We start from the raw sequence: 27,449 nt of genomic DNA on the forward strand, positions 1-27,449 counted from the left end.
GGTCACTAAATTTGCTGAATCGGTCCGACCGAGTTTCTCAATTCGGTCCCACCGAGATTGGCAGGTTGTGTGTAATGGTTAGATTTTTTGTGGAGGCTATATATACCCCTCCACCCACTCTTCATTCGTGGAGAGAGCCATCAGAACGAACCTACACTTCCAACTTGCATTTTCTGAGAGAGAACCACCAACACTTGTGTTGAGACCAAGATATTCCATTCCTACCATATGAATCTTGATCTCTAGCCTTCCCCAAGTTGCTTTCCAGTCAAATCTTCTTTCCACCAAATCGAAATCCTGTGAGAGAGAGTTGAGTGTTGGGGAGACTATCATTTGAAGCACAAGAGCAAGGAGTTCATCATCAACACACCACTTGTTACTTCTTGGAGAGTGGTGTCTCCTAGATTGGCTAGGTGTCACTTGGGAGCCTCCGACAAGATTGTGGAGTTGAACCAAGGAGTTTGTAAGGGCAAGGAGATTGCCTACTTCGTGAAGATCTACCGCTAGTGAGGCAAGTCCTTCGTGGGCGACGGCCATGGTGGGATAGACAAGGTTGCTTCTTCGTGGACCCTTCGTGGGTGGAGCCCTCCGTGGACTTGCGCAACTGTTACCCTTCGTGGGTTGAAGTCTCCATCAACGTGGATATACGATAGCACCACCTATCGGAACCACGACAAAAGCATCTGTGTCTCCAATTGCGTTTGAATCCTCCAAACCCTTCCCTTTACATTCTTGCAAGTTGCATGCTTTACTTTCCGCTGCTCATATACTCTTTGCATGCTTGCTTGTTATGTATTGTAAGTGTTAAAGTTGTGCCAAAACCCCACTTAAAATTAAGGAAGTTAAAAACTGCAACTTTTGGTACTTAGTGTCTAATCACCCCCCTCTAGACACCTCTTCTTGATCCTTTCAATTGGTATCACAGCTTTGGTCTCCATTGCTTTGGTTTAAACACCATTGGAGGAAGATGGATGAGTCTACTATTGGGAGTCTTAGACATAGAGTGCCTATACTTGATGGAGAGTACTTTCATGAGTGGAAAAATGAGATGCTTGTGATTTTCAATCAATATCATTTGAACAAGTACATTGCTAGCCCTTGTGCACCTCATGTTGATCCTATGCATCCTACCCTTGATGAGTCAATTGACATGATTCGCAATCTTAGAACTGTTGAACTTATCACTAGAGGTTTGCCTAGAAACTTGATTGGATGTTTTCCTACTCTTAAGTGTGCCTACACTATATGGAAATTTCTTGAGGAACGTTTCCAAATTATTCCTTAAAAAATCTAGATGAAATTCTCCATAAGTCTATTGCCTTGAGTAAGATGAATTCCGGTGATCCTACGTCTGGTGATTGTCTATTTGAGCTTACAAACCTTATGCATGCCAAAGGAGATGTTGGAATTATTAGTGATATCATTTCCGAAGCTACAAAAATTCATAAACAAGATCACTGTCAAACTCACTCTAACGAATCACCCTCTCTAGGATTTGATCCACCACATGACGATGTTGAACATGGATACTATGATGAGGATGATGATAGTGACTTTGATCTTGATGATGCAATGAGACACTTTGGTCTTATGGCAAATCTTCGGGGATATATGGCAGGAGGAAAGGAATGGGTTCTTGATAGTGGATGTACCAATCACATGACCGGAGATAAAGATATGTTTCGTGAGCTTGCTGAAAACGATGGTCCTCGAAAGTATGTCACTTTTGGTGATAACTCAAAGGGTAAGGTGGTTGGCCTTGGTAAGGTGGCCATATCACATGATAGGTCCATACAAAACGTCATGATCATTGAATCTCTTGGCTACAACTTACTTTCAGTATCTAGACTTGCTGATTTTGGTTTCAGTGTCCTATTTACTGAAGTAGATTGCCAAGTGTTTCGTAGAGATAATTATAAAATGGTCTTTACCGGTGTACGTAGAGGTGACCTATACATTGTTGATTTCAGTAAAAAAGGCTCAACCTAGAACTTGCTTTATTGCTAAATCCTCTAAAGGTTGGTTATGGCATAGACGATTAGGTCATGTTGGCATGCGAAACCTTGACAAGCTTAATAAAGGAAATCATATCCTTGGCGTTAACGATGTCATATTTGATAAGGATAGACTTTGCAGCGCTTGTCAGGCAGGCAAACAGGTCGGAGGGAGGCATCCCGTGAAAAACATCATGACACAAGGAGGCCACTCGAGCTACTTCACATGGATCTTTTTGGTCCCAACTCTTACAAAAGTCTCAGTGGAAATTCTTTTGGTCTAGTTATAGTTGATGATTTTTCAAGATTTACGTGGGTGTTCTTTCTCGATGATAAATCACAGGCTCAAAAGATCTTCAAAAACTTTGCTAGGAAGGCCCAAAATCAATTTGAAGTGAAGATCAAGAAAGTTCACAGCTACAACGGAACGGAGTTCAACAACGCAAATGTGGATACCTTTCTTGACGAAGAAGGTGTTTCACACGAGTTCTCGGCTACGTACACACCTCAACAAAATGGAGTTGTTGAGAGGAAGAACCAGACGCTCATCAAAATGGCGAGAATGATGCTTGATGAGTACAAGACGCCGAAGCACTTTTGGACAGAAGCGGTTGAGACAGCTTGTCATGCAACAAATCGCTTGTATCTTCACAAGCTACTCGGCAAGACGGCATACGAGCTCCTCAGCGGTAACAAACCCCAAGTTGGATACTTTCGAGTACTCAGCTCAAAGTGCTACATTCTTGATAAGCATCATCGTTCTAAATTTGCTCCTAAGTCTCATGAAGGTTTCCTACTTGGTTATGGCTCAAACTCTCACACATACCGTGTCTACAACAATTTCACCTGAAAGGTTGAAGAAACGGTAGATGTGAAGTTTGATGAATCTAACGGCTCGCAAGTAGAGCAATTGCCAATTGATGTAGGAGACAAAGACCCCTCAGAAGCAATTCAAGACTTGTCTATTGGCAAGATTCGTCCAATGGAGGTGAAGGAGAGTACCTCATCTGTCCAAGTGGAAGCTTCTACCTCACGACAAGGTGAACCAAGAGTTGATATGGAAGCATCCACAAGTGGGACACACCAAGATGAAGAAAACGAGGAAGTGCACCAAGACGAACGTCAACAACCTCCTTCTCCACCACGACAAGAGAACGACAACGCCAACAATGAAGAAGGCCAAGAAGAAGAACAAGATGAAGAAGATGTTCAACCAAGACCCAAGCAAAAGCTTTCACGAGTTCGAGCAAGAATTGCTAAAGATCATCCCGTTGAGCAAATCTACAAAGATATCCAAACCGGGAGAATCACTCGCTCTAAAACTCGTTTAGCTAACTTTTGTGAACACTATTAATTCATCTTTAGCATTGAACCTATGAAGGTTGAAGAAGCATTGGAAGATCCTGATTGGATAAATGCCATGCATGAAGAGCTACACAAGTTTGAGAGAAATCAAGTTTGGACATTGGTTGAGAAGCCCGACAACAACCACAACATCATCGGTACCAAATGGGTGTTTCGCAACAAGCAAGATGAAGATGGACAAGTAGTTCGCAACAAAGCACGTCTCATCGCCCAAGGCTACACACAAGTCGAACGTATGGACTATGGTGAGACTTATGCTGCCGTTGCTAGACTTGAGTCCATTCGCATCTTACTTGCCTATGCTAATCACCATGATATCACCTTGTACCAAATGGACATTAAAGTGCCTTTCTAAATGGTGAAATAGAAGAGGAAGTTTATGTTAAGCAACCTCCCGGCTTTGTTAATCCTAAGAAACCTAATCATGTTTACAAACTGCACAAAGCTCTTTATGGTCTTAAACAAGCTCCTAGAGCGTGGTATAAATGCTTGACCAAGTTCCTTATTGAAAAAGGCTTTGAAATTGGGAGAATAGATTCTACTCTTTTTACTAAGAGGGTCAATGGAGAGCTATTTGTATGGCAAATCTATGTTGATGATATTATATTTGGTTCTACTAACCCTCATTTTAGTGAAAAGTTTGGAAAGCTAATGTCGGAGAAGTTTGAGATGTCTATGATGAGTGAACTCAAATTCTTTCTTGGTTTGCAAATCAAGCAAACTAAGGAAGGTACCTTTGTCACTCAAACAAAGTACACCGAGGACTTATTCAAGAAGTTCAATATGCAAGAATGCAAATGTATGACTACACCCATGCCTACTAGTGGACATCTTGATTTGACCAAAGATGGTGAACCGGTTGATCAAAAGGTTTATCGCTCTATGATTGGTTCATTGTTATATCTATATGCTTCACGTCCCGATATCATGCTAAGTGTGTGCATGTGTGCACGATATCAAGCTGCTCCTAAAGAATGTCATCTTAAGGCCGTGAAAAGATAGTGAGGATACTTAATCCATACACCAAATTTTGGCATTTGGTATCCAAGAGGGCCTCTTTCGATCTTGTTGGCTACTCCGACTCGGACTATGCCGGTGACAAGGTTGATAGAAAGTCCACTTCGGGTACTTGTCAATTTCTTGGTAGATCTCTTGTGTCTTGGTCTTCCAAGAAACAAAACTCGGTATCCTTATCCACCGCCGAAGCGGAATACATTGCCGCTGGTTCATGTTGTGCTCAATTACTTTGGATGACCCAAACTCTTAAAGATTATGGGATATATGTGAAACATGTTCCATTACTTTGTGACAATGAAAGTGCTATCAAGATTGCTCACAATCCTGTGCAACACTCTCGAACTAAGCATATTGAAGTTCGTCATCATTTCATTCGAGATCATGTTGCTAAGGGTGACATTAATCTTAAGCATGTTCGCACCAAAAAACAATTATTGGATATATTCACTAAACCACTTGATGAGAAAGTGTTTTGCAGGGTAAGAGGTGAATTGAACATCATTGATGCTTCAAACTTGGAGTAGGAACTCCATTGGATACATGCAAGACATGAGCTTATGACTAATCCTTGATATTTCTCTTATGATGACTATCTTATGTCTTGGATGCATTTGCACCTTGCATGTTATCTAACCCATGTAGGTACTTGGATGAATCTAAATCTATGAGATTGCAACTCACTCACATCTTGAGCAATCTCTACATCACCAAGTCTCTACACAACGGTGGTTGAAGACAAGGAAGCACGGAACCATTCAAACATATCCTTTGACAAATTTATTATTGAACTTCATGATTGTCATTTTGGATACACAAGTGCTCTTCCTTGCAAAAACTAACCCATGTAGGTAGATGAACTCAAATTCCAAGTGGTGCTCCTAACTCTTGATGAGCTACATCAACCTTGAGTAACCCACACAAGTTCAACTACATGATCACGATCACCACCACCACCCAAGGTATGTTATTCCATCTTAGAGAAGCTTTACTCCAAGTTATGAGTCAAAGCAACTCGACAAGATGTGAATACATCAAGATGCTTAAACAAAAAATGGTAACACCATTTTGAGCTTAAACGATGAGTATGACCTATGATCAAGTGATCTCACTTGACTCCTAAGTCAATATACTCTAACATAGGTGACTTTGTCGCCGACCAATTCTAGATGAAGTTCTCTTGTGTTCTTCTCTGTGCTCCTGTATTTGTCTCATACATATTTGTTTCCCCTTTCAAAAAAACTTTATCTAGATTTCTTTTCTTTTCTGTTTGCTCTGCATTCCCTGCATCTAATTCATTGCAAATCCTTCAGTTAATTCCTTGCAAATCCTTGTGAGATCTTACTTGTCTAGTGAGCTGAGGTGACAAGTGTTTTCTCTGTGATGAACTTGGTCACACCGGTTTCTTGTTTTCGGTCTAACCGAATTCTTTCGGTGCAACCAAAATATACCACTCGGTGCCACCGATTTCACTACAGAAAAGACATTTTGCCATTTATTCCTACATTACTCTTGATCCAGCTCCACTCAATGAATCTTGTCCTCTACAAGCATCACATTTACCTTAGTGCTTTGTGCTATGACTCAAGGACCAAACCCATTCACGACAAATTCCAGAAGGCCCTTCTTAGAAATTGATGTCAAAGAGGGGGAGAGAGATCACATCAAAGCTTAATCACATCTCTAGGGGGAGAGAATACTCAAGGAGAGAGTAATCTTCAAGGATCCCAGATGCTTGGTGTTCAAGAGGAGAGATGCCACATGTCTTCTTGAGGGGAAAGACATGTTCAGATGTGCTTATTTGCATTAGCTCTGTTCATTTGTTTCTTTGAGATCTGATTTTCTGTTCCCTATCTTCTCCCAGTATCCCATGCTAGATTTAGGGGGAGCAAGACATCTAAGGTAAAGAGATTCTTTAAATTCATTGCACATCTTTACCTTTGGGGACATGTCTATATCCAATGTGGTACTTAGTACTCACTCTACATGTCATCCCAGTCTTGGTACTCTTGTGGTTTCTTTCTGATTGCTTTGGCTAGTAAGTGCATCTGTGTTATCTAACCTTATTTTCACAGGTTCATTCCATCCTAAGCCAACTCAAGACCACAAGGTAAGTATATGCATCACAATCATGTGTATGAGGAATTCTTGCTGATGTACATATTGTTTGCAAGAAGGACTCATGAGCATGAAGGTACATTTCCCATATTCACATCTTTTGCTCTGATGCATATAGCCATGATACATGTAACACATTTCCTACTCTGTCATGCTTATGCATTCACTTGCTCCTATATTCCATATTCACATGATTGCATACATGTAGGGGGAGCCTATGCTTGTTACATGTCTTTCCAAAGCTTTACTTGCTATTCTCTATATCCTTATCTAAAGCTTTGATGTATGTTGTCATCAATTACCAAAAAGGGGGAGATTTAAAGCACAAGTGCTCCCTGGGTGATTTTGGTAATTAATGTCAACATATCTCTTGTTGGACTAATACTTTTACCTAGTATGTTTCAGACAAGTTCAACAATGAAGTGGCATGGACTAAAGGATGTGGAACCCCTTCAAGATGCTAAGGACAAAGGATTGGCTCAAGCTCAAGCACAAGACTCTACATTTTCTATTTTAGTGATCCAAGATCACATTGAGTCTATAGGAAAAGCCAATACTATCAAGAGGGGATGAGGTGTTGCTTAATGGCTTACTTGCTCAAAGTGCTTAGTGATATGCTCCAAAGCCCTCAACTACTTTCTCACATCCACATATGTCCTAAACCAAAAGTCTAACTCGGCCCTACCGATTCTTTCTATCCGGCGCCACCGAGTTCAGATGTCATAGCCACTGCCACAAACCCTAGGCAAATCGGTCTCACCGATAGGGATCTCGGTCTCACCGAGATGGGATTGTAATCTCTCTGTGTATGTCCATTACCAAAATCGGTCTCACCGAGTTTGAGCAATCGGTACTACTGAGATTACAATGCAAACTCTCTAGTTAGCTTATTACCAAAATTGGTCCCACCAAGTTTGTGTAATCGGTCTCACTGAGTTTGCCTGACCAACTCTCTGGTTAACTTATTACCAAAATCGGTCCTACCGAGTTTGAGTAATCGGTCTCATCGAGATTACGTTATGCCCTAACCCTAACCATATCGGTCCTACCGAGTTGCATGTCGGTCCCGCCGAAAATCCTAACGGTCACTAGATTTGCTGAATCGGTCCGACCGAGTTTCTCAATTCGGTCCCACCGAGATTGGCAAGTTGTGTGTAACGGTTAGATTTTGTGTGGAGGCTATATATACCCCTCCACCCACTCTTCATTCGTGGAGAGAGCCATCAGAACGAACCTACACTTCCAACTTGCATTTTCTAAGAGAGAACCACCTACACTTGTGTTGAGACCAAGATATTCCATTCCTACCATATGAATCTTGATCTCTAGCCTCCCCAAGTTGCTTTCCACTCAAATCTTCTTTCCACCAAATCCAAATCCTGTGAGAGAGAGTTGAGTGTTGGGGAGACTATCATTTGAAGCACAAGAGCAAGGAGTTCATCATCAACACACCATTTGTTACTTCTTGGAGAGTGGTGTCTCCTAGATTGGCTAGGTGTCACTTGGGAGCCTCCGACAAGATTGTGGAGTTGAACCAAGGAGTTTGTAAGGGCAAGGAGATCGCCTACTTCGTGAAGATCTACCGCTAGTGAGGCAAGTCCTTCGTGGGCGACGGCCATGGTGGGATAGACAAGGTTGCTTCTTCGTGGACCCTTCGTGGGTGGAGCCCTCCGTGGACTCGCGCAACCGTTACCCTTCGTGGGTTGAAGTCTCCATCAACGTGGATGTATGATAGCACCACCTATCGGAACCACGACAAAAACATCCGTGTCTCCAATTGCGTTTGAATCCTCCAAACCCTTCCCTTTACATTCTTGCAAGTTGCATGCTTTACTTTCCGCTGCTCATATACTCTTTGCATGCTTGCTTGTTATGTATTGTAAGTGTTAAAGTTGTGCCAAAACCCCACTTAAAATTAAAGAAGTTAAAAACTGCAACTTTTGGTACTTAGTGTCTAATCATCCCCCTCTAGACACCTCTTCTCGATCCTTTCATCTTCCAACTAGAAGGATCCTGTCCATGAAATGTGAGGCAACATCCTATCAGCAAATCTTACCTTTTCTAGCTTGCCAACCCGTACCCTTTGTTGTAGTAGCATTTGTCGTGCGGTGCTATAACTGTGTCGTGTTTAATTATTTCAGTTATGCAAAAATGTATTGTTCAATAGGGCTATGTGATGTTTAAGTATGAATTGTCCACTTCAGTTTCACGAATGGTTATATTTGGTTGTTTATAGTGAGTAGATGCATCGTTTATCTGTGTTTGGTTGTTAGGTTGGTTGCAGTGAGCACTTTTCCAGTTATCGAGTCGATGCCTTGTTTATATGTATTTTGTCTTAGTTTGGTTGCAGTGAGCATTTGTCCAGTTATCAAGCAGATGCCTTGTTTATATGTATTTGGTTGTTAGGTTACTTTTTTTTAGAATTTGTCCAGTTTTCAAGCAGATGCCTTGTTTATCTGTATTTGCTTATTAGATTGGTTGCAGCGAGCATTTGTCCAGTTTTCAAGCATATGTCCTGTTTATCTTTATTTGCTTGCTAGGTTGGTTCCAATGAGACTCTGTCCAGTTTTCAATGGCTATATTTGGTTGCCATACTGATCATTTATGCCTTGTTTATATCAATCATTCACAATGTGTTGTTTATTATGTGCAAGTCGGAACTGTGCCACTCGACTGCATCAATACCAGTTTGAACGACTATATTTGGTTCCATTTATGCCCGGTGTAGTTAACACATGCCCTTTATTTCAGTTTACACATTTATCCAGTGATGTTTAAGCATTACCTACGTTCTATTATTTTCAACAATACCAGTTTGAATTGCAATATTTGATGGTTGTTAAGCCTGCTGTCAGTAACATTGCCTTCCATTTTATATATGCTTTAAGAGCATGCTGAAAACAACACATTCAAGCTATCATTTGGAGATGATATTGTTCACCTTTGCTATATTTGTTTGATGTTAAGGTTACCGTACTTATCATGCCTTTTCACTACTTATGCAGGACAACAACGGGAGTGGGCACCATTTTCCGCCGAGGTTAGCTTCATCTCTCGGCTTGTACTCCCCCGTTGTTCCATAATGTAGTGCAATAGATCCAGGCTTGGACAGTTGTTAGCTTCTAACATTAACTTGTTGCTTGTAGGTACATATGCCCTTGGCAAGGATCCATGCATCAACCCTTTTTGCGTATGGGGCAATGAGATATTCATGAACAAGCATCAAGTGTGGAAACTGATAAGGATTATTAGCAAAAAGATACGAATAGTGGCAAGCAAGTTATTGGTTTATGCTCTATCCAACACAATAGGGAGCTGTAGGATGGTAACTACAAACTCTGCAGCCTTCTCTTTTTACTGCCCATAATGAGTTGTTAGACAACAATGTCTGAATCTTTTTGTTCGCAGTGGTTCCCTAAGTAGTTCACTCAAGATTACCTCGCAAAGTACATGATTGATGGACACGCAATGAAGGTTAAAATATTACATCCAGACTACAATGAGCATCGAGAAGTCGTAATGAAGACAGTGAAGGATGGACGGGGAGCCATCACAAGGGGTTAGCCTAGAGTCGTGCGCACATTACGCATGAAGGAGGGCACAATACGGACATTCCGCTTCAGCTTCTGCAACAACCAGAATGCCTTTCGCCTCTCTCTTTACAGTCTTTAGTACAACTGCGGTTCATCATTCTTTACTTGGTGCTTCTGTAGTTCTTCAGTATATGTACCTGTGCTTCGAATTATGCATTCGTGGTTGAACATATATTTGTAATAAACCTGATTGGATATGAAATAAGTGATTGCTTACTTTCAAATTCAAAAATGTGATTTTTAAATTAGGGATTAATTAGGGATTACACTACACACAGTTTGCAAAAGCGAAACGTCTGCGATAGACGTGGAGATCAGACATGTTTCTAGGATCCACTACGTGTGCGATCAATCTCCACCGCACACACGATCAACTAGGAAAAAACGTATGCGATCAATCGCCACTGCACACACGATCAGCCAAGAAAAAACGTGTGCGATTAACAACAGCATCGCACACAGTTCTTTCTTATTAAATGTTTGCGATAGTCACCATATCACACATACTTCAAAATAATTGATTGTTTGAGATATTGTGCGCATCGCAAACGTTTGGTATTTCTTGGATTAACTGTGTGAGATGTACATACTAACGAAAACGTATTCCTTGGATGAACTGTGTGGAATGTACATACGAACGGAAACGTTTAGCGGGGGCTGACTATGTGAGATGTACTTACGACCGGAAATGATTTCGCCTGTATAATTGTATTTTTTGAGCACTACTGTACATATAGCCGTATTTTCTCGCTCGCCGGTCGCACACGACCTCATTTTGCCGAGCGTGTGTGCCATATGTTGATATTCACACCAAGTTTTATCTTGCTTACCAAGGTGACATCCATCCACTTAGTTTGGGACATTCTTGTTGAAGTGTATATGTGGATTACCTAACTCTTTTCATCGGTTCAAAGTTTTGGTTGCATTGACTTGTGCATGAAGTTTAACATGGTATAAAAGACTTAAGGTCTTGAGTTCAAGTTTTGATCCACTTAGTTTTGGACATTCCTGTTGAATTGTATATGTGGATTGCCTAACCCTTTTCATCAGTTGAAATTTTCGGTTGTGTTGGCTAGTGCATGGAGTTTAACATGATATCAGATCTTAAGGTCTTAGTTCAAATCCCGACTTTCGCAATTTATCTAAATATTTTTGCCCCACTTCCAGCGTCACACGTGCGAGAGGGGCTTCGATGGTCTAGTGTTCTATAAACGAACCCTTATGTGTTGTGGCTTCGTACAAACCTTGTTCCCAGCAGTCGACGGACTTGGTGGCCCTATCTATCGACGATGTATTTATTGAAGCCAATGATGTTCTAGAAGGTGAAATTATTAATGGTAATATGGAGGGTGTAGCCATATCATTTCATTGGTAGATCTGCCAATTGTAATTCAGACTAATTGTTTTGTGCTCAGGTGTCCTGACAATTATGGACACTTCATGAGAGAAATGAAGCACCTCGAGGAAACTCATGTGTTTATTCCCCGGGAAGTTACACATAATTAAAATACATTGCCATGTCTAGTCAATTACTTAAATTTGCTATGAACTAGAAACTAAAATTGCCATGGTGAATTACTTTTGTATGACATCATGACAACTTTTGGCGAAAAAAATCGTCGATACATATCAATACGGGATCTACTTTTAAAGATCTTTTTGAGATAGATTTAATGACGAAAATGGATTTTTAATCGGATATTTTATTTAAGAGATAAGACATTTTGAAGTCCGAAACCCCCCCAAAAATCGTTGATGCCATCTGTTAGATGTGTCAAAACAGATGATAATGAAGGCATTTCAACCATGTTGTTTGGTGCCACACGTGTGACACTTATTATTTGAAAAATTAAATTATTTGAAAATATGGTCTAGCAACTGTCGAAAGAAAAAAGAAAAAGGGCGAACGGCTGCGCCGGCCCTCTCTCTCCCTCCAAAACTTGAAAACCTGCCTATCTTATCCAAAACCCTCACTCTCGTCTTCTCCACTAAACCCCGGCCACGATGGCCACCCCTTCCACCTCCGCCTCCACGGCCGCCTCCTCCGCATTCCCCCTCACTACTGCTGCCCGCTTCCCTCGCGCCTCCACCTCCGGCACGCGCATCCCCGCCCTCGCTGAGCGGCGCCGTACGCGGCGGCGGCGACTACCAGAAGGGAGCGGCGGCGACCGCTCGGCGGCCGCGGGGGCAGTGGAGAAGGGCCTGCGCCTGGCCTTCTTGGAGCAGCTCGCAGAGCGCGCCCGCGCCGCCGACGCCCTCGGCGTCGCGGACACCATCTACGACATGGTCGCCGCAGGCCTCTCGCCCGGGCCCCGTTCCTTCCACGGGCTCGTCGCCGCACACGCCCTCGCTGGCGACGCCGAAGGCGCTGTAAGTGTACACAGATGTTAAGTTTTGATTTGACGGAGCTGGTATAGTGGCATTGGGGTCAACTGACCCCAATGAATGTTTGAAAACACTTCATTAGTTAGCACAAACTAATGTGTATTTGTAGAAGATGACACCAATGTAGCAGAGATAATATAATGATGACCCCATAGGAAATTTTTTCTAGCTTCGTCTATTGCACCGGTGTGAGACCACAGAAGTTCGCGTGAGGTGTTTGATGAAATGCGCGCGCCTCTTTGGGGTGTTTGTGCTTGGTAGGTAATTAAGGCGGCTGGGTGCTTGGCCGGAGTTGTTTCACCAAGTTATGAGTCCATGAGCGTTTGCTTTGGTTGGGTTTCTGTGGTCGTAAATGTGCAATTGTCGAGTGAACAGGAGGTTCTCGGAGGCAAAGCTCAAGGTTTGGTAGCTTTGTCCTTACCGCCTTGAAGACTTTCAGGCGGTATGTAGTGCTCTGGTGATTTGTTGTTTGGTGCACCATAAGTGGATTTAAAATTCTGTTGATCCTGCAAGCTAAATGGAAAATGAAAAGCAGCGGTGCCGCACAGGAATCTGATGGTAACATATGAATTATGACATCAAAACCCAAGAAGGCAAGTAGGGTAACTGTCAAACAAGCAGTAACCCAACCATATATTGTTTAGAAAAGCATTATATCTCCAGCGAACAAAATACATGTCGGGCTTCTTCTTCAGGGACAATCCAGTCTGCAGTGGTCAGCCATGATGTATATAAAAGTAGATGAAAGGTGTGGAGGTATTTAGATGCTGCGGGGCTGACCAATGGTGTTTTGGAATTCTGGTGAGGAGTAGGATATATATGCAGGCACGGCATCTCATTTTCTGCGAAAAGAAAAAGTGGTGTTGTGTGTGCGCGTGCCCGTGCCTTACTGACCTAAGATTTCTGTCAACAAATTGAACACCATGTAAATTGATTTGATCAACATCAAACTTAAATGAGTTATCAGCGCAAGGTCAGTTCTCAAATATATTCGAGGGTAGAACCTCTTAAGATTTTTAAGGCCAGAGGTTGTCACCTCTGCCTCTGGCTTCTCTATGGAGGCTTCAGAGTAATTATACATGTATAGATATGTTGATTCTGTGATCCTAAGTTTATTTCAGTGATAGTCAGGTTATTCTGGACTTGTGTTTATGATGCTTAATTATTTTTGTGGGACGCTTGCACATTGCTTTGATGAATGTAAAAACTTACATGTTTTTTTTTTCAAATAATCACATGTGTTGAATTTACAGAATGCAATGTTACATTTTGTATGCAGATGCAAGCTCTTAGGAGGGAGCTAAGTTCCGGTGTGCGTCCTTTACATGAAACTTTTGTGGCTCTAGTCCGTGTCTTTGCCAAGAAGGGTCTTTCTACCAGGGCAATGGAGATTCTTGCTGCTATGGAGAGATATAAGTATGATATTCGCAAGGCTTGGCTAGTTCTTGTAGGTATGGAAATTGGCTTGCCTTGAATGTTTGATTTGTTCATTGAATGGTTATTGTAGTCTTCCTTCTGTGAACAGAGGAGCTAGTCAGGAACCATTATCTGGAGGACGCCAATACAGTATTTCTGAAAGGAGCAAAAGGTGGTTTACAAGGAACTGATGAACTTTACGATCTTTTGATTGAAGAAGATTGTAAAGCTGGAGACCACTCCAATGCGCTAACAGTTGCATACCAAATGGAGGCTGCTGGAAGAATGGCAACCACATTCCATTTTAATTGCCTTCTCAGTGTGCAGGTGTGACCTTGATTTACACCATAGTTTGCTATTTCCTTCTGCCATCTATTTGTTCAGTTGGCCTAGTAGAGGAATATATGACTTACTTACTTACGAAGCCTTTTATCCCAAACAAGTTGGGGTAGGCTAGATATGAAACCCTTTCACGAGGACTTCCCAGGAGGTCACCCATCCTAGTACTACTCTCGCCCAAATGGGTTTTCATACCCAAAAGACTGGCTAGTTTTTACGTTGGCTCGCCAAGCCTATCACAACCCTTAGATATGAAACCCTTTCACGAGGACTTCCTAGGAGGTCACCCATCCTAGTACTATTCTCGCTCAAATGGGTTTCATACCTATGGGACTGGCTAGTTTTTACGTTGGCTCGCCAAGCCTATCACAACCCTCCTCCTTTACCTGGGCTTGGGACCGGCTATGCCTAGAAGACATAGGCGGAGTTTAGTAGAGGAATATATATAGGGATTATTTTCTACCAATACTTCATCCAGGTAAAAAAAAAAATCCTATCGGGATTAATTTGTGAAAATAATATGACTTCTGCTCCCAGAACAGCAAGCAGCTTATGCAGCATAGTAATGTGATTCATGATATAGGGGTTAATGCTAATGCTTGGACTGTTTTCTAAATTTTCACTACAGGTGTGAGTTTTACTTTACCTACACCAATGGTGTTCTAGGTCTGTCTATCTAACTGCCGGACACTGTGACATTGGCAGTCATTTAGTATCCATGTATATTAACTATCAAGTGGATTTATGAACTGTTTACACATTAGTTGATTCTAGCTGGATTTGTTTTTACATGGATGTATCTTGTTTTTACATGGATGTATCTCTAACACATCAGTAGCATATGTGCAGTTCATAAATTGTAAGTGAGCTGGGTTTGGTTAGTCTTAGGTGTTGTGAACTAATCCTGATGCATCAGCTGTTTAAGCTACCATTAGATTAGAAATTTTTTCAGACAATATATCGTCTGCTTTAGGAACATGGTTCAATGCATGGGTGTTTATGTTTTAGATTCTATACGAATATGTTCAATGTTTTAAAATAAAAATTCCTTTTGTTCAGGCTACGTGTGGAATTCCTGAAATTGCATTTTCAACTTATGAAAACATGGAATATGGAGGTGAAGGTATGCCCAACACGTCCACTGAATCTGCTATGCCTTTTGCTTTCATTTTATCGTGGTTCCTGTTTTCTTGCCAGACATTTGGGAAGTCTTAACCATATTTGTTTTACCAAATATTGTTTGTTCATATAATTAATGGTTTTATGCTAACAATTTAAACTTAAGACGTCAAAATATTGTGTTCACGTGTATAGTCCGTACAACTCGCCATCCTAGCTAAAAAGGAATGATAGACTACTCGTATCAACAAGGTGCACCTTCTTTTCCGAAAGCTCGTCTCCGAAGAACCTCTGGGTTAAGTGGGGTTGGCTTGGTGCAATTTGGGGATGGTTGACCGACCAGGAAGTTCTTCTTAGGTACGCACGAGTGAGGACAAAGTGTGACCGATGTTGGTTTGTGGGGCCTGTCTAGATCCCACCAGGAGTAACGACTGCCGGTCTGGGCGAGAGGCTGGGGTGTTACATGAGTGGTATTGATAAGCATCATTCGGGTAGACGGTTCGTTTAGCATTCGGTGTGCATGTTTAACCATTGCTGGGACATTATGTCTATATTCTCCATTTATTGCAGGTAGTGTTTTGCTATTTTGTTATTTGTCTACTTGAACTAGTTGTTACTCCCTCTAGTCCTTTTTACTCCGCGTATTAGATTTGTGTCAAGTCAAACTGTACAAAGTTTGACCAAATTTATATAAAAAAATATCAACATATACAATACCAAATATATATACTATGAAACTACATTTCATAATGAATCTAACAATGTAGATTTGGCATTGTGAATGTTGATACTTATTTCTATAAATTTGGTCAAAGTGGAGATACTTTGACTTCAGACAAAATTTATATGCAGACTACAAAGGACCGGGGGGAGTATTTGTCTACTTGAACTAGTCTGTAGTTAGTAGTTACTGAAATCGGATTATGGATTGTAAGGTCGACGTAGGCTTAGTGGTGGTGGAAATTCCCCAGGTGGTTCACCTGTGGCTGAGGCCGTTGGTGCTGTGCTGGCACCGTGGCTGACAAGTTGTAGAAAGGTAACCGGGTAGATGAGAGAAAGTACAGAGGATTGGAATACGTTTTAGGAAGAAGTTTGTTATTCTTGCCTAAGAGCCTTTTTTATATCCCAGTGGACTCCCTTTTACAGAACTAACATGACTTGGCTCCTAAGACAATGACTCAATATACTAACTCGATTCCTCACTCCTCCAACACCAACCAAAAGATAATCCTCCAACTGCATACATTGTTATGTACCTGTGCCGTCCTTGAGCCTCGCTGCTCCGCTTTCTATGAAGTATTAATATTATTGACCTCAATACGAATCTGTAAGAAAGTTACAATTATACAAGGTGACATCAAGGTCTGAGTGTTCAACTTTATAGCCAATGTAGCTTATGTGCAAACAAATGCACCAAATGTTCTTTTTGGATTGTTGACCTTTAGTTCACTGGTTTTCCAACAGAATTCTCCCCCTGTTACTACAATATTTAATGTATCTCAGCAGTAGTAATACTAGCTTTCTTGTACAAGGAAAACAGAAATATCTGGCTAACTTATATCACATGTGCAATCATGATGTTTTCATGTAATCTAGATACTGATTCTCCCCTAATTTTGAAACTGAATTAAATTTGATGCTGACTTTCTTTCCCTCTCATTGTAGATTACATGAAACCTGATACCGAGTCTTATAATTGGGTTATACAGGCATTTACTAGAGCTACGTCCCACGATAGGTATGCCTAATATTTACTTCCAGGTTTTCTGCCATATGTGTTACTTTGTTCTATTTTTCATATTTATCATAGTTAGCTTGTTAACACACACTTGATACATCCTCGTCACAAACGCGTCCCCCGCGTCGCCCTCCCTGGCGGCGACGGGGGAACCCAGATCCCCGCGCCTTACACCCTTCCCATCTCCCTCCCCACCTCGCCGCCACCGGAGGAACGGCCGGCGAAGCCGGCGCCGGCTCCCGGGATGGTGGCGGCGGGGCGACTTGGCTGGATCCAGCGATCCCCCCAATCTGATCGCTCCCTTTCAGTGGTGAGGGTCCGGATCTGAGACGGCGGCCTCGCTGGTGCGGACGGCGCTCCTCCGGCGGCGGGGAGTGCTCGTCGGTGAGGTAGGCCGGTTCCCCTCGGCTGCGCGGGCAGCGAGGTCCCGGTGGGCGCAGGTCATGGCACGGGGAGGCCCCGGGCTCCCCTCGTCAGATCGGAGGCGATCCTGGTCCGCTCGTGATGCATGACCTCCGGCCGGCCTGGATCTCCGGCGTACACGCGCCTGCTGATGTTGTGGCTGCTTCGGAGGTGGCGGCAGGGTGCTTGGCCGGGGGAAACCTTTGACCGCCGGCGGCGGACACGGCGTCGATGGCGTCCCGGACGCCATTCCCTCCTTGGTGGCGGCGCCGAGGCTAAACCTCCCCTGCCCCCCCCCCCCTTCCCCTGCGCCCGGGTGAAAACCCTAGCCCCGGTGCTAAGCGGCGGCGGCGCCACAGCGTCGTCACCTTCTTGAAGGCGCCGACTTGGGCATGGGGATGCTGGGTGTGCATGGCGAGCTTGTCTGGTTCCTGGTGGCGGCCCGCCTGGTCTACTGCGTCGCAGCTCCGGGCAGTGTCTCGGGGCTGCGGTGCTTCTCTTCCGGCCGTGTCTCCGATGAGGACCTCGCCCTTCCTCACCTTGTACATGCCGTGGTGGAGCGGTACTTCATCTCACTCATTGATGGCGGCGAAGATCGGCGGCATGGCGCTGTGGAGGCTCGGCGCCCGATGCGCGGAGATGGACTCGCGCAGGAGGAGGTTGTTGTCTGGCGTCATGGTGATGTCGATGGCAGAGTGGCCAGACAAGGTAGAAGCCTCAATATGATCTGAAGACGGACCTGTGGAAGATGGCGGCGACGACACACGAGTGCGTCTGACCGGATTGTGCCCCAGACCCGGTATGTGGCTCGGCTGGGGCTTCCGAATATGTTTCGGTTTCCGGCTTTTTGATGTTAGGTTTAGGTGAGTGGTTTGGGTAGTGGCCCAGCTAGCACTCCTTCATCATTTTGGATAGAAGTAGCGGCATGTGTTGCCAAGATGGTGGATTCAGGCTCATTGTTGTAATACTTTGTAAGGTCCTCGAGAATAATCAATAAAGTGGCCGTATGCATCTCCCAGATGCAGAGGCCGGGGGTCATCCTCCTTTTCTAAAAAAAAAAGCTTGTTAACACAAGCATGTGTATTTGTATCAAACCTGAATGTTTGGAACAGTTCGATGTAAAAGAACAAATGGTAGTTGTAGCTCCATGGCATATGTAGGGAAAGCTCAAAATTTTGGAACGGCATCTCACCTTGCTCTGTGATAGCTACTGTTTCTTAAACATGGAAAAACGTTGGAAAGAAGCATGCTATGTTGACTGGAGAACTGAGGGAACATCTAACTTCGCTGCCATCAATAGTAGTGTAAATATAGGATTCTGCTTCCATGCTTCATGTTCTGGCTGCCGTTGTAGCGGCGAGAGGCAGTTTGTATTCTCTTCTTTTCAATGAAAATATATGCAAGTCTCCTTCGTATTCTTGACAAAAAAATGTTTTTGCAGCCTTTGCGTCTGCTGCTTTTGTGGATTTTTCACCTAGTTCTTCAATTAATTTTCCATGTTTCCTTTTTGAGAATGGAACCTGGAAATAATAACTCACTTTTTTTTGTGTGTGAGAACATGTTACACTATGATCCATGTTTGAGTTATATCTTGTCTTCATTTATGGTGTTTTATTGTCTGCAGGGCACCGGATGTGGCAGAGCTACTCGGGATGATGGTGGAAGACTACAAACGTGTTCAGCCTAATGCAAGAACTTATGCGTAAGAACTTCCCTTGTAGAGTAGTCACTATTTGAAGAGCTTATGATTCTCAAAGGGATCGAGTATGCTGTGTCTATGTTTGATTTCTGAAAATCAATAGAAATGTTCTTGTTTCTAGTTTGCCAACTCTCATTTTTCTTGTAATATGTGTTTCTCTAAAGCAACGATGGATGACCCAGCTACTGTTCCCAGGTTGTTAGTGGAATGCTTTACAAAGTACTGTATGGTCAATGAAGCAATCAGGCATTTTCGTGCTTTACGGAGAATTCCTGGAGGAACAAAAGTTCTGTACAATGCAGGGAATTGCGGCGATCCACTTTCTCTCTATCTACGTTCACTGTGCCTCGATGGTGAGCTTTCACCCTTCTGTTGATTAGTTTTATCCAACATTGTTTCACCCCTATGTATTCTGTGCTCAAAATATCAACTAGCATTTGTCTTCTATACTTTTAGGAGCTTTTGCATTATTGTGAACATTTAGTACTTTCCTGAGCAGGTAACTTATTTTTATAACCAGGAAGAGCTGATGAGTTGCTTGAGGCCTTAGAAGCAATGGCTGACGATAACCAGACTATTGCACCTCGAGCAATGATTTTAAACCGAAAATACCGCACATTGGTGAGCTCCTGGATAGAACCATTACAAGAAGAAGCTGATGTTGGCTTCGACATTGATTATGTAGCCAGGTATGACCTTGAAAAGTTTTTGTTTTGAGGAAAACATTAAGTTGTCTTAGGTTCTTACAATTCAGGATGATTAACCAGTCATGATATGCCTAATTGTCAACTATTTTCTTCTTTTTTGGTGATGGGCTTGTACATAGTTTTTGTGAAGGGTTTGGGTTGTGAAGGGTTTGGTGCACATAGTGACATTGCAGCTTCGGGTCCTAACATGCAACATTAGTTTATTTATGTGCCAAACTCGTGGGCTAGTATTTTTGTTCTTATTATTTTTTTCCAGCCTAGCCCCCTTATCAAGATTTATCAGTTGTGGTCCGTTAATTACAAGAGGATCTGTCAGATCAATGGCTGAATGCTCGCATTTTGCTGGTTGACTATCGTGTTCTGTTGATATATAGAAAATACAAAAACCTTATTGATATATTTTCATACCCTATTGGTATATAAAATACATATACCATTCACTGTGGGATGACAAGCTTTCCGCGAGCTTCAAGATCTGATACAGCCTCTAGAACTTCCAGTGTGATGAGAATAACATTGATATCTGGAGTTACACCTGAGGCAGCAATACATACCATGCCAAAAGATTCGACACTTGATGTTGTGTACTAGGACCTTGTATGGGCTCTTTGTCCTCCTCTTTTCTCTTTTTAATCTACATGCAGTTCTCCTGCATGGTTCGAAAAAAGAGTAACATATGCCCCTAATCGCCTTCAATTATCTGGAAATGCAAAAGCATACCCAACCAAGCTTAAACTTTCATCTGGCTGATGCTACAGGATTGTCTCAACACCAGTGACATTGCTAATCAGAAGAAACTACACTGGTATCGACAGCACGAATTGTTCTCTTCTAATAAATTTGTTGTCAGGGCCCGCCCTACAGTCTTCGGTTAAAAAACCATTCACTGTGGTCTCATAAACCAATATGAGACTCTAAATTTGCCCATACTGAATACTTGCTTGACGCCAGAATGTCAAGTCCAAGTGTACCCATGGAGTGTGCCTTCGTGTTCTAACGGTTCCAAAGTTCACTCTGCATGAGTAACAAAGTATGGGGCTGTTTGGATGGTGCCCTGAGCACTCTGCCTGAAAAAAATGGGCGCCTGACAGGCCGCCGCGGCTCGCATGACTTTGGCCTGCTCAGTCCTTGAGCTTTCCCTGTGCCTGAGAAATATTAAAATAATATCAAGCATCATAGAGTACATGCATGGACGCACCTGATTGCTTCTGCCTGAGTCGGGCCTGCAAATTCGGTGGCCTGAGTCCGGCTAATTACTTGCCGGACAGCTCTGGTCAGGCTGGTCCAAATAGCACTCAGGCACCAACCAAACAAGACGCATGTGCATGCCCGGCTTGCTCCTGGCCAGGCAAATTTCGCTCAGGGTAGCAACCAAACAGCCCCATGTTGATGGAAAACTAAGCCTTGGGCCAATGTGTTATGGCGCTGCTAGGAGGGTGCGAGAGGGCTGGCCGGGGGCCTTTTTGCCCACGGCCGGGCAAGAGGGAAGGGATTTCCTTCTTAATTCTTGCTTGATTAGATTGATACATCTCCTCTCTTTATATAGAGAGGTTTACTTGACTCCCAAGCAAGGCTTACTTGACCCCTAAGCAAGCGACCCTTATCTCTAATTAACCCTAAGACTAATGGGTCCATTAGGCCCATTACGTACTCTAACACTACACCCCACCTGGACATGCAGCTTGTCCTCGAGCTGCAGCCTAACCAACTTATAACCATGACTCGACGCAACACAAACCTAACACCTAAAAACAAGCCTTTTACATCTCGGCTTGTTTTATTGTTCTCAACCTCAAATGGACCGAGACGCTTTATTTTGGACCCTTTAACAAAAAGTGGACACCATCCGCACGTCATAACAATTTGGTATCAGCTAGCTTTGGTTCGATCTTGTCTTCGCCGCCGCCAAGCCCGTCTCTTCCGCTGCCGGTCACCTTGTCGCTTCTGGCGACCACCACGACCGTCGCCCCGCTCCTGCCCGCGCCGGGATCCTCTGTCGCGCCCGCCCCCGCCGTCCTCACCTGGGAGGAGGTGTCCGGGGTGCTACGGGACCTAACCCAGGCGGTCCAAGAGATCCACCAGTTCTTGGCCGGGTCCTTCGGGCCGCACCCGGTTGCGCCGCCCATCGCCGCCCCCGCGCCGCCGTGGCTGCGGTGGCAGCCGCCGCACCAGGCGGCCTTCGCCGCGCTCGCCAGGCCGCTGCAGCTGCCATCCATCGCCACCACCGCCCAGCCCTGGCTGCAGTGGCAGCCGCTGGCAGCCGCCGCTCCTGGCGGCCTCCGCAGTGCCCGGCGCTCCGACGCAGCAGCCGTTGCCGCTGCCCGGCGTGACAGCGCAGCAGCCGCTGCAGCTGCAGCGGCCACCGCCGGTCAGCTCCGCCGCCCAGTATGGGATGCCCTACGACGGGAGTGCGACGACCTCGTTCCCATCAGCGCTGCCACCATCCCAAGGCGTCCACATCCAGCAGATCAAGTCCCTGCCGTCGCCGTCATCGCTTCCGTCTTGGATCGCTACCCGCCACGTGTCGGCGGCGATGAGGCTGCAGGCTGCTGCGCGCGGCCTCCTAGCGCATCGGCGTGTGCGGGAGATGCGTGATCTGCAGCTGCCACTCCTCCAAGTTGCCCTTCGCTGCGCAAAGGACCTCGATCTCATCCGCTGCGTCGGGGATCTTGGGCATGCGGTTTCCCCCACGGGCGGCTGGCATGTTGTTTTCCCCGCGGGCAGCAACCTCAAAGTCTGCGACTTCGGCGGTTGGGGGGGCGCACCCCTCCTCGTCATTCTCAATCGCAAGCCCTCCACTCTTTCCTGTGCGGTGCAGACCAACAGCCGTCCGGCTGGGAGAAGGCAGGGTGTCACCGACAGGAGCGCACCGCGTAGCACCACTGCTTTCCGCCGCCGACCGCCGCGAGGGCGCCTCTGCTGGTCGCTCTTGCAACCACTTCTAGGTGGCCATACACATGCACTCCTTTGGTCCAGGTGGTGTCCATGGGATCCAGGTGGCTGTACACGTGCACGTCCGACGTGCGGATGGTGTCCACTTTTTGTTAAAGGGTCCAAAATAAAGCGTCTCGGTCCATTTTAGGTTGAGAACAATAAAACAAGCCGAGATGTAAAAGGCTTGTTTTTAGGTGTTAGGTTTGTGTTGCGTCGAGTCATGGTTATAAGTTGGTTAGGCTGCAGCTCGAGGACAAGCTGTATGTCCAGGTGGGGTGTAGTGTTAGAGTACGTAATGGGCCTAATGGACCCATTAGTCTTAGGGTTAATTAGAGATAAGGGTTGCTTGCTTAGAGGTCAAGTAAGCCTTGCTTGGGAGTCAAGTAAACCTCTCTATATAAAGAGAGGAGATGTATCAATCTAATCAAGCAAGAATTAAGAAGGAAATCCCTTCCCTCTTGCCCGGCCGTGGGCAAAAAGGCCCCCGGCCAGCCCTCTCGCACCCTCCTTCTAGCAGCGCCATAACACAATGAGTGAGAACACAAGATGATTGAATAGCGGTTCAAAACTTTAATAATAAATATTGCAACTCTAGAGAGATCTCGTACATGCAACTGCAAGTTTTGTTCCTCCATAGTATTGTTGTTTACAATATTTGTTCCACCTGTGTTGGTTTTGCAGGTATATTGAAGAAGGAGGTCTTACAGGTGAGCGCAAACGTTGGGTGCCTCGTAGAGGGAAAACTCCTCTAGATCCAGATGAATTTGGTTTTGCCTATTCAAATCCAATAGAGACATCTTTTAAACTGCGGTGTTTTGAGGAATTGAAGTTATATCACCGAAGACTCTTAATTACACTGCGGAATGAAGGCCCTGGTATTTTAGGTGATGTATCTGAAGATGATGTACGAAGAGTAGTCGAAAGATTAAAGAAATTAGTTGTAGGGCCAAAGAAGAATGTTGTTAAGCCCAAGGCAGCGAGCAAAATGGTAGTAGCTGAATTGAAAATCGAGCTGGAGGCGCAAGGGTTACCTACAGATGGAACTAGACAAGTACTTTACCAGCGAGTTCAAAAGGCCAGGCGAATTAATCGCTCACGTGGTATACCACTTTGGGTTCCTCCTGTGGAAGATGACGAAGTGGTATGCAATGTGACAATACTTCCTATAATTGTTTTTCATCTGTTACTTTACCATGTGACAGGTAACAATGTTATCAGTAAATTGTGTTACTTTTTATATATAGTTCCTTAATGTCACACGCAACACTCTTGATAGGTCGACGAAGAGTTAGATGAAATGATCTCACGAATCAAGCTAGAAGATGGAAATACAGAGTTCTGGAAACGGCGTTTTCTGGGAGAAACTCGAAACCATCTTTGTGAAGAAGATAGCAAAGAAGACCCAGATTTTGATGACGAGTTAGATGAGGACGACGACGATGATGATGACGATGATTCCGCCAAAGAAGCAGATGAAGATGAGATAGATGATGAGGTCATTGACCGAACGGAAAATCAAGCTGGTGATGACGAGACCAAGGACAAACCAGCGAAAGGACCCAATCAGCATCTTCAAATGATAGGAGTCCAGTTATTGAAGGATCTAGAGAAGACATCTGGTTCAACAAAGAAATTAAAAAAAATACCTGAGGTATGGAACTAATCTGACGGTGTGTTCTAAGAGATGCTTAACTTGTTTTCACTATAAGTCCGTTAAAGCTTTTGATATCTTTGTCTATCTATATAGAGCATATGCTTTCATTCTAGGAAATTTAAGACTTGCCTGGACCTTCCAATGCAATTAATTATTTTTTGTTGGCTAGTGAATTGAAACTTTCCAATCATCTAAATAGCATCAAATGACTACCATGGCAACAAATTGCATAGGTGTTAAATTTTCTATCTGTATTCTTGTTTAAATTGTCGAGAATTAAGATAAGGTTTGCAATATATTCTTGAGGAATCTGTAGGCTTTAGTTAGCAGATCGTAGCAAAACTATGTTCGTTGTTTCCTCTAATTTGAAAATTCATGTTAGTGACCTTTGTTAGATATAAATTGTGTCCAGTTGTTATGTCAGGTGGATATAGCGATAAGAGCTAAGTTTGTAAGATTCTTACAGATTTTGAAGCATATTTCTTGCTGTATCTGCAGATTGATGATGACGAAGATTGGTTTCCTGAAGATCCAATTGAAGCTTTCAAGGTTATGCGCGAGACAAGAATGTTTGACGTGGCAGATATGTATACTACCGCAGATGCCTGGGGATGGACATGGGAGAGAGAGCTAAAGAAAAAGATGCCACGCAGATGGTCACAGGAATGGGAGGTTGAGTTAGCTATCAAGATAATGAATAAGGTATTCTTAGTTCTCTAGCCAAATTCTTAAGAGTTGTTTTCCTGGTATGATGTTGTCTCGTTGACTATTGCTTTCTTTGGTTAACCATTTTCTCTCACAAAGCTGTGGACCTCCACTGTTTTGCAGACTAAAGGACGCCAAACACATATGCTTTGTTTTACTTGAATATTTTCCAGTTGGATACATAGTTTTCTTTTAATTATACATTGCTTTTGTTGGTTTCTAGGTTAGCCTGATTAGTGATGTGGCGTTGTGTTGGTGCTTTGGGCTTGCACAAAAGTTAAAGAGGCCTGACATTCAAACTGTGCCATATTACTGTTTTGTTGAATTTCAGGTAATAGAGCTGGGTGGTAGTCCGACTATTGGAGATTGTGCCATTATACTGCGCGCAGCAATGAGAGCTCCAGTCCCCTCTGCTTTTATTACAATATTGCAAACAACACATAGCCTGGGCCATAAATTTGGAAGGTAAATGTTAAATTGTTATGGCTATTGCTGCATTAAACAGGTTACATCCATGATTTTCTTGCCCATTTCATGTTGGAATTTTAGCTCTGTATATGTCCGACGAGCATTACAGCTTTTTTTCTCGCCGTCCAGAAATAAGTGTATAGGCCACTGCACCTTTGCACCGTGCATGTAGTTTAATACTCCCTCCGTTCCATAATATAAGAGCGTTTTTTACACTAGTGTAGTGTAAAGAACGCTCTTATATTATGGGACGGAGGGAGTATTTTCATTTCAAGGACATTACTATCTCATGGACTCTAAAACACACATAATCCAGTGAACTGCAGCTCTGAAATATTTTGTGTATATGTGGCAAGGTGTACTAATATACCTTCCGTTACTTTTTTTGTACTGGAATCAGCCCGTTGTACGATGAGGTAATCTTGCTGTGCCTTGATCTGGAGGAGATGGATGCGGCCATCGCCGTGGTCGCAGAAATGGAGACAAATGGAATTAAGGTCCTGGATGAGACCCTGGACAGGGTTCTTGCAGCCAAACAAATCGGGAACGGGAACTCTGCACTCCAACCACCAGCCGAGTAGCAGTTCTGTTTTGAGTTTGAACTCGGGAGCCCTCTGCAGCCGTGATCTGGCGATCTGATCTATTACACGGAAATCACTCAGCTCCATACCATTGATAGGCCTGAGCTTGCCTCATGAAATTTTGATGGCGACAAGGGAGTTGCTGCATGTGCCGATGGAGGAAAGCTCAGCTTACGCTTCTGCGTTGCTTTGATCCCCCGTCCGTGTCAAGTTCGGTCTAGTCACCGTGTGTTGTACGATGTATCTAAAGATGACAGACAGTTTCAATAGAGGAAACAAAATGTGCTTTCCTTTTCCTAGCACATTCTTGTTAGTGTGTACTGCCCTACTTGGCATGTTTGGACCTCAGAAATTTCACAAGAAACAGCATAGTTCTCTTGTCCTAGGATGCGGAAATTTCACAAGTGGCTACATAACCATCTATGATGAGCTTGAGGGAAACTTCTTCAATACCATTCTCCATTGATCTGCACTAGTCAGTGATTATAGCATTTGGTCGTTTGCTTGACATACAACATAGCCAATGTTTAAATAACCAAACAAAAGTCTCGCTATCTTCATTGGACAGAAGAGCACAACCTAATATGATAGATTCTCCATGATGATTTGCGCCAACACTCTCTTCGATCCATATTACTTGTTTTAGATTTGTCTAAATACGGATGTATCTAACACTAAAACATGTCTAGATACATCCGTATCTAGGTGAATTTAAGACAAATACTCCCTCTATTACTAAATATAAGATCTTTTAGAGATTCCAATATGGACTACATACGAAACAAAATAAATGAATCTACACTCTAGAATACATCTATATACATCCGTGTGTAGTATATATTGAAATCTCTAAAAGGTCTTATATTTAAAAACGGAGGGAGTATTATGGACCGGAGAGAGTAGCAAATTGTTGAAATATATTGTTCACCTCTCTCCATGAGTTCGAACTTTTGGAGCAACTGATTGAAGCATGAATTCAATATAATATTTGAGCTAAGAGATCTCAAGTTCAAGGCCCTGCCGACATAGTATTAACCATAAAAGATTTTGCGGTCAAGATTGATCCCACATCCAAGAACTAAAATAGTCTATATGTGAATGAGTGTTGAAATATATCATCAGTTTGGACTTTGGAGCAACTGCTATATCTGCTTTTTAAAGACACATTTATTAACTCAAAATATAGCATCAAGCAAATATAACACATAATAATCAGCA

At 43.5% G+C, this 27,449-nt stretch overlaps 1 protein-coding gene across 1 annotated transcript; it reads left to right on the top strand.

Moving 5' to 3' along the window:
- The first annotated feature begins 12,036 nt into the window (after window positions 1-12,036).
- On the top strand, window positions 12,037-26,681 carry LOC123119723 (uncharacterized). Its single transcript, XM_044539626.1, has 13 exons — window positions 12,037-12,454; window positions 13,749-13,920; window positions 13,995-14,212; window positions 15,284-15,347; window positions 17,009-17,081; window positions 19,108-19,185; window positions 19,378-19,535; window positions 19,703-19,871; window positions 23,505-23,964; window positions 24,100-24,474; window positions 24,976-25,179; window positions 25,514-25,647; window positions 26,051-26,681. The coding sequence occupies exons 1-13, from the start codon at window positions 12,089-12,091 to the stop codon at window positions 26,229-26,231; spliced, it is 2,652 nt and encodes an 883-aa protein (XP_044395561.1). The 5' UTR covers window positions 12,037-12,088; the 3' UTR covers window positions 26,232-26,681.
- Window positions 26,682-27,449: the final 768 nt, after the last annotated feature.

Source organism: Triticum aestivum, chromosome 1B (assembly GCF_018294505.1).
Source record: "Triticum aestivum cultivar Chinese Spring chromosome 1B, IWGSC CS RefSeq v2.1, whole genome shotgun sequence".
NCBI classification, from domain to species: domain Eukaryota; kingdom Viridiplantae; phylum Streptophyta; class Magnoliopsida; order Poales; family Poaceae; genus Triticum; species Triticum aestivum.

What these genes read in the sequence shown, in the direction of transcription:
- LOC123119723 (XM_044539626.1), top strand. Translation starts at nt 12,089, where the DNA reads ATGGCCACCCCTTCCACCTCCGCCTCCACGGCCGCCTCCTCCGCATTC. An exon ending in CTGGCGACGCCGAAGGCGCT is followed by an intron (nt 12,455 to 13,748) that starts GTAAGTGTACAC and finishes TTTTGTATGCAG; the next exon opens with ATGCAAGCTCTTAGGAGGGA. An exon ending in CTATCAAGATAATGAATAAG is followed by an intron (nt 25,180 to 25,513) that starts GTATTCTTAGTT and finishes GTTGAATTTCAG; the next exon opens with GTAATAGAGCTGGGTGGTAG.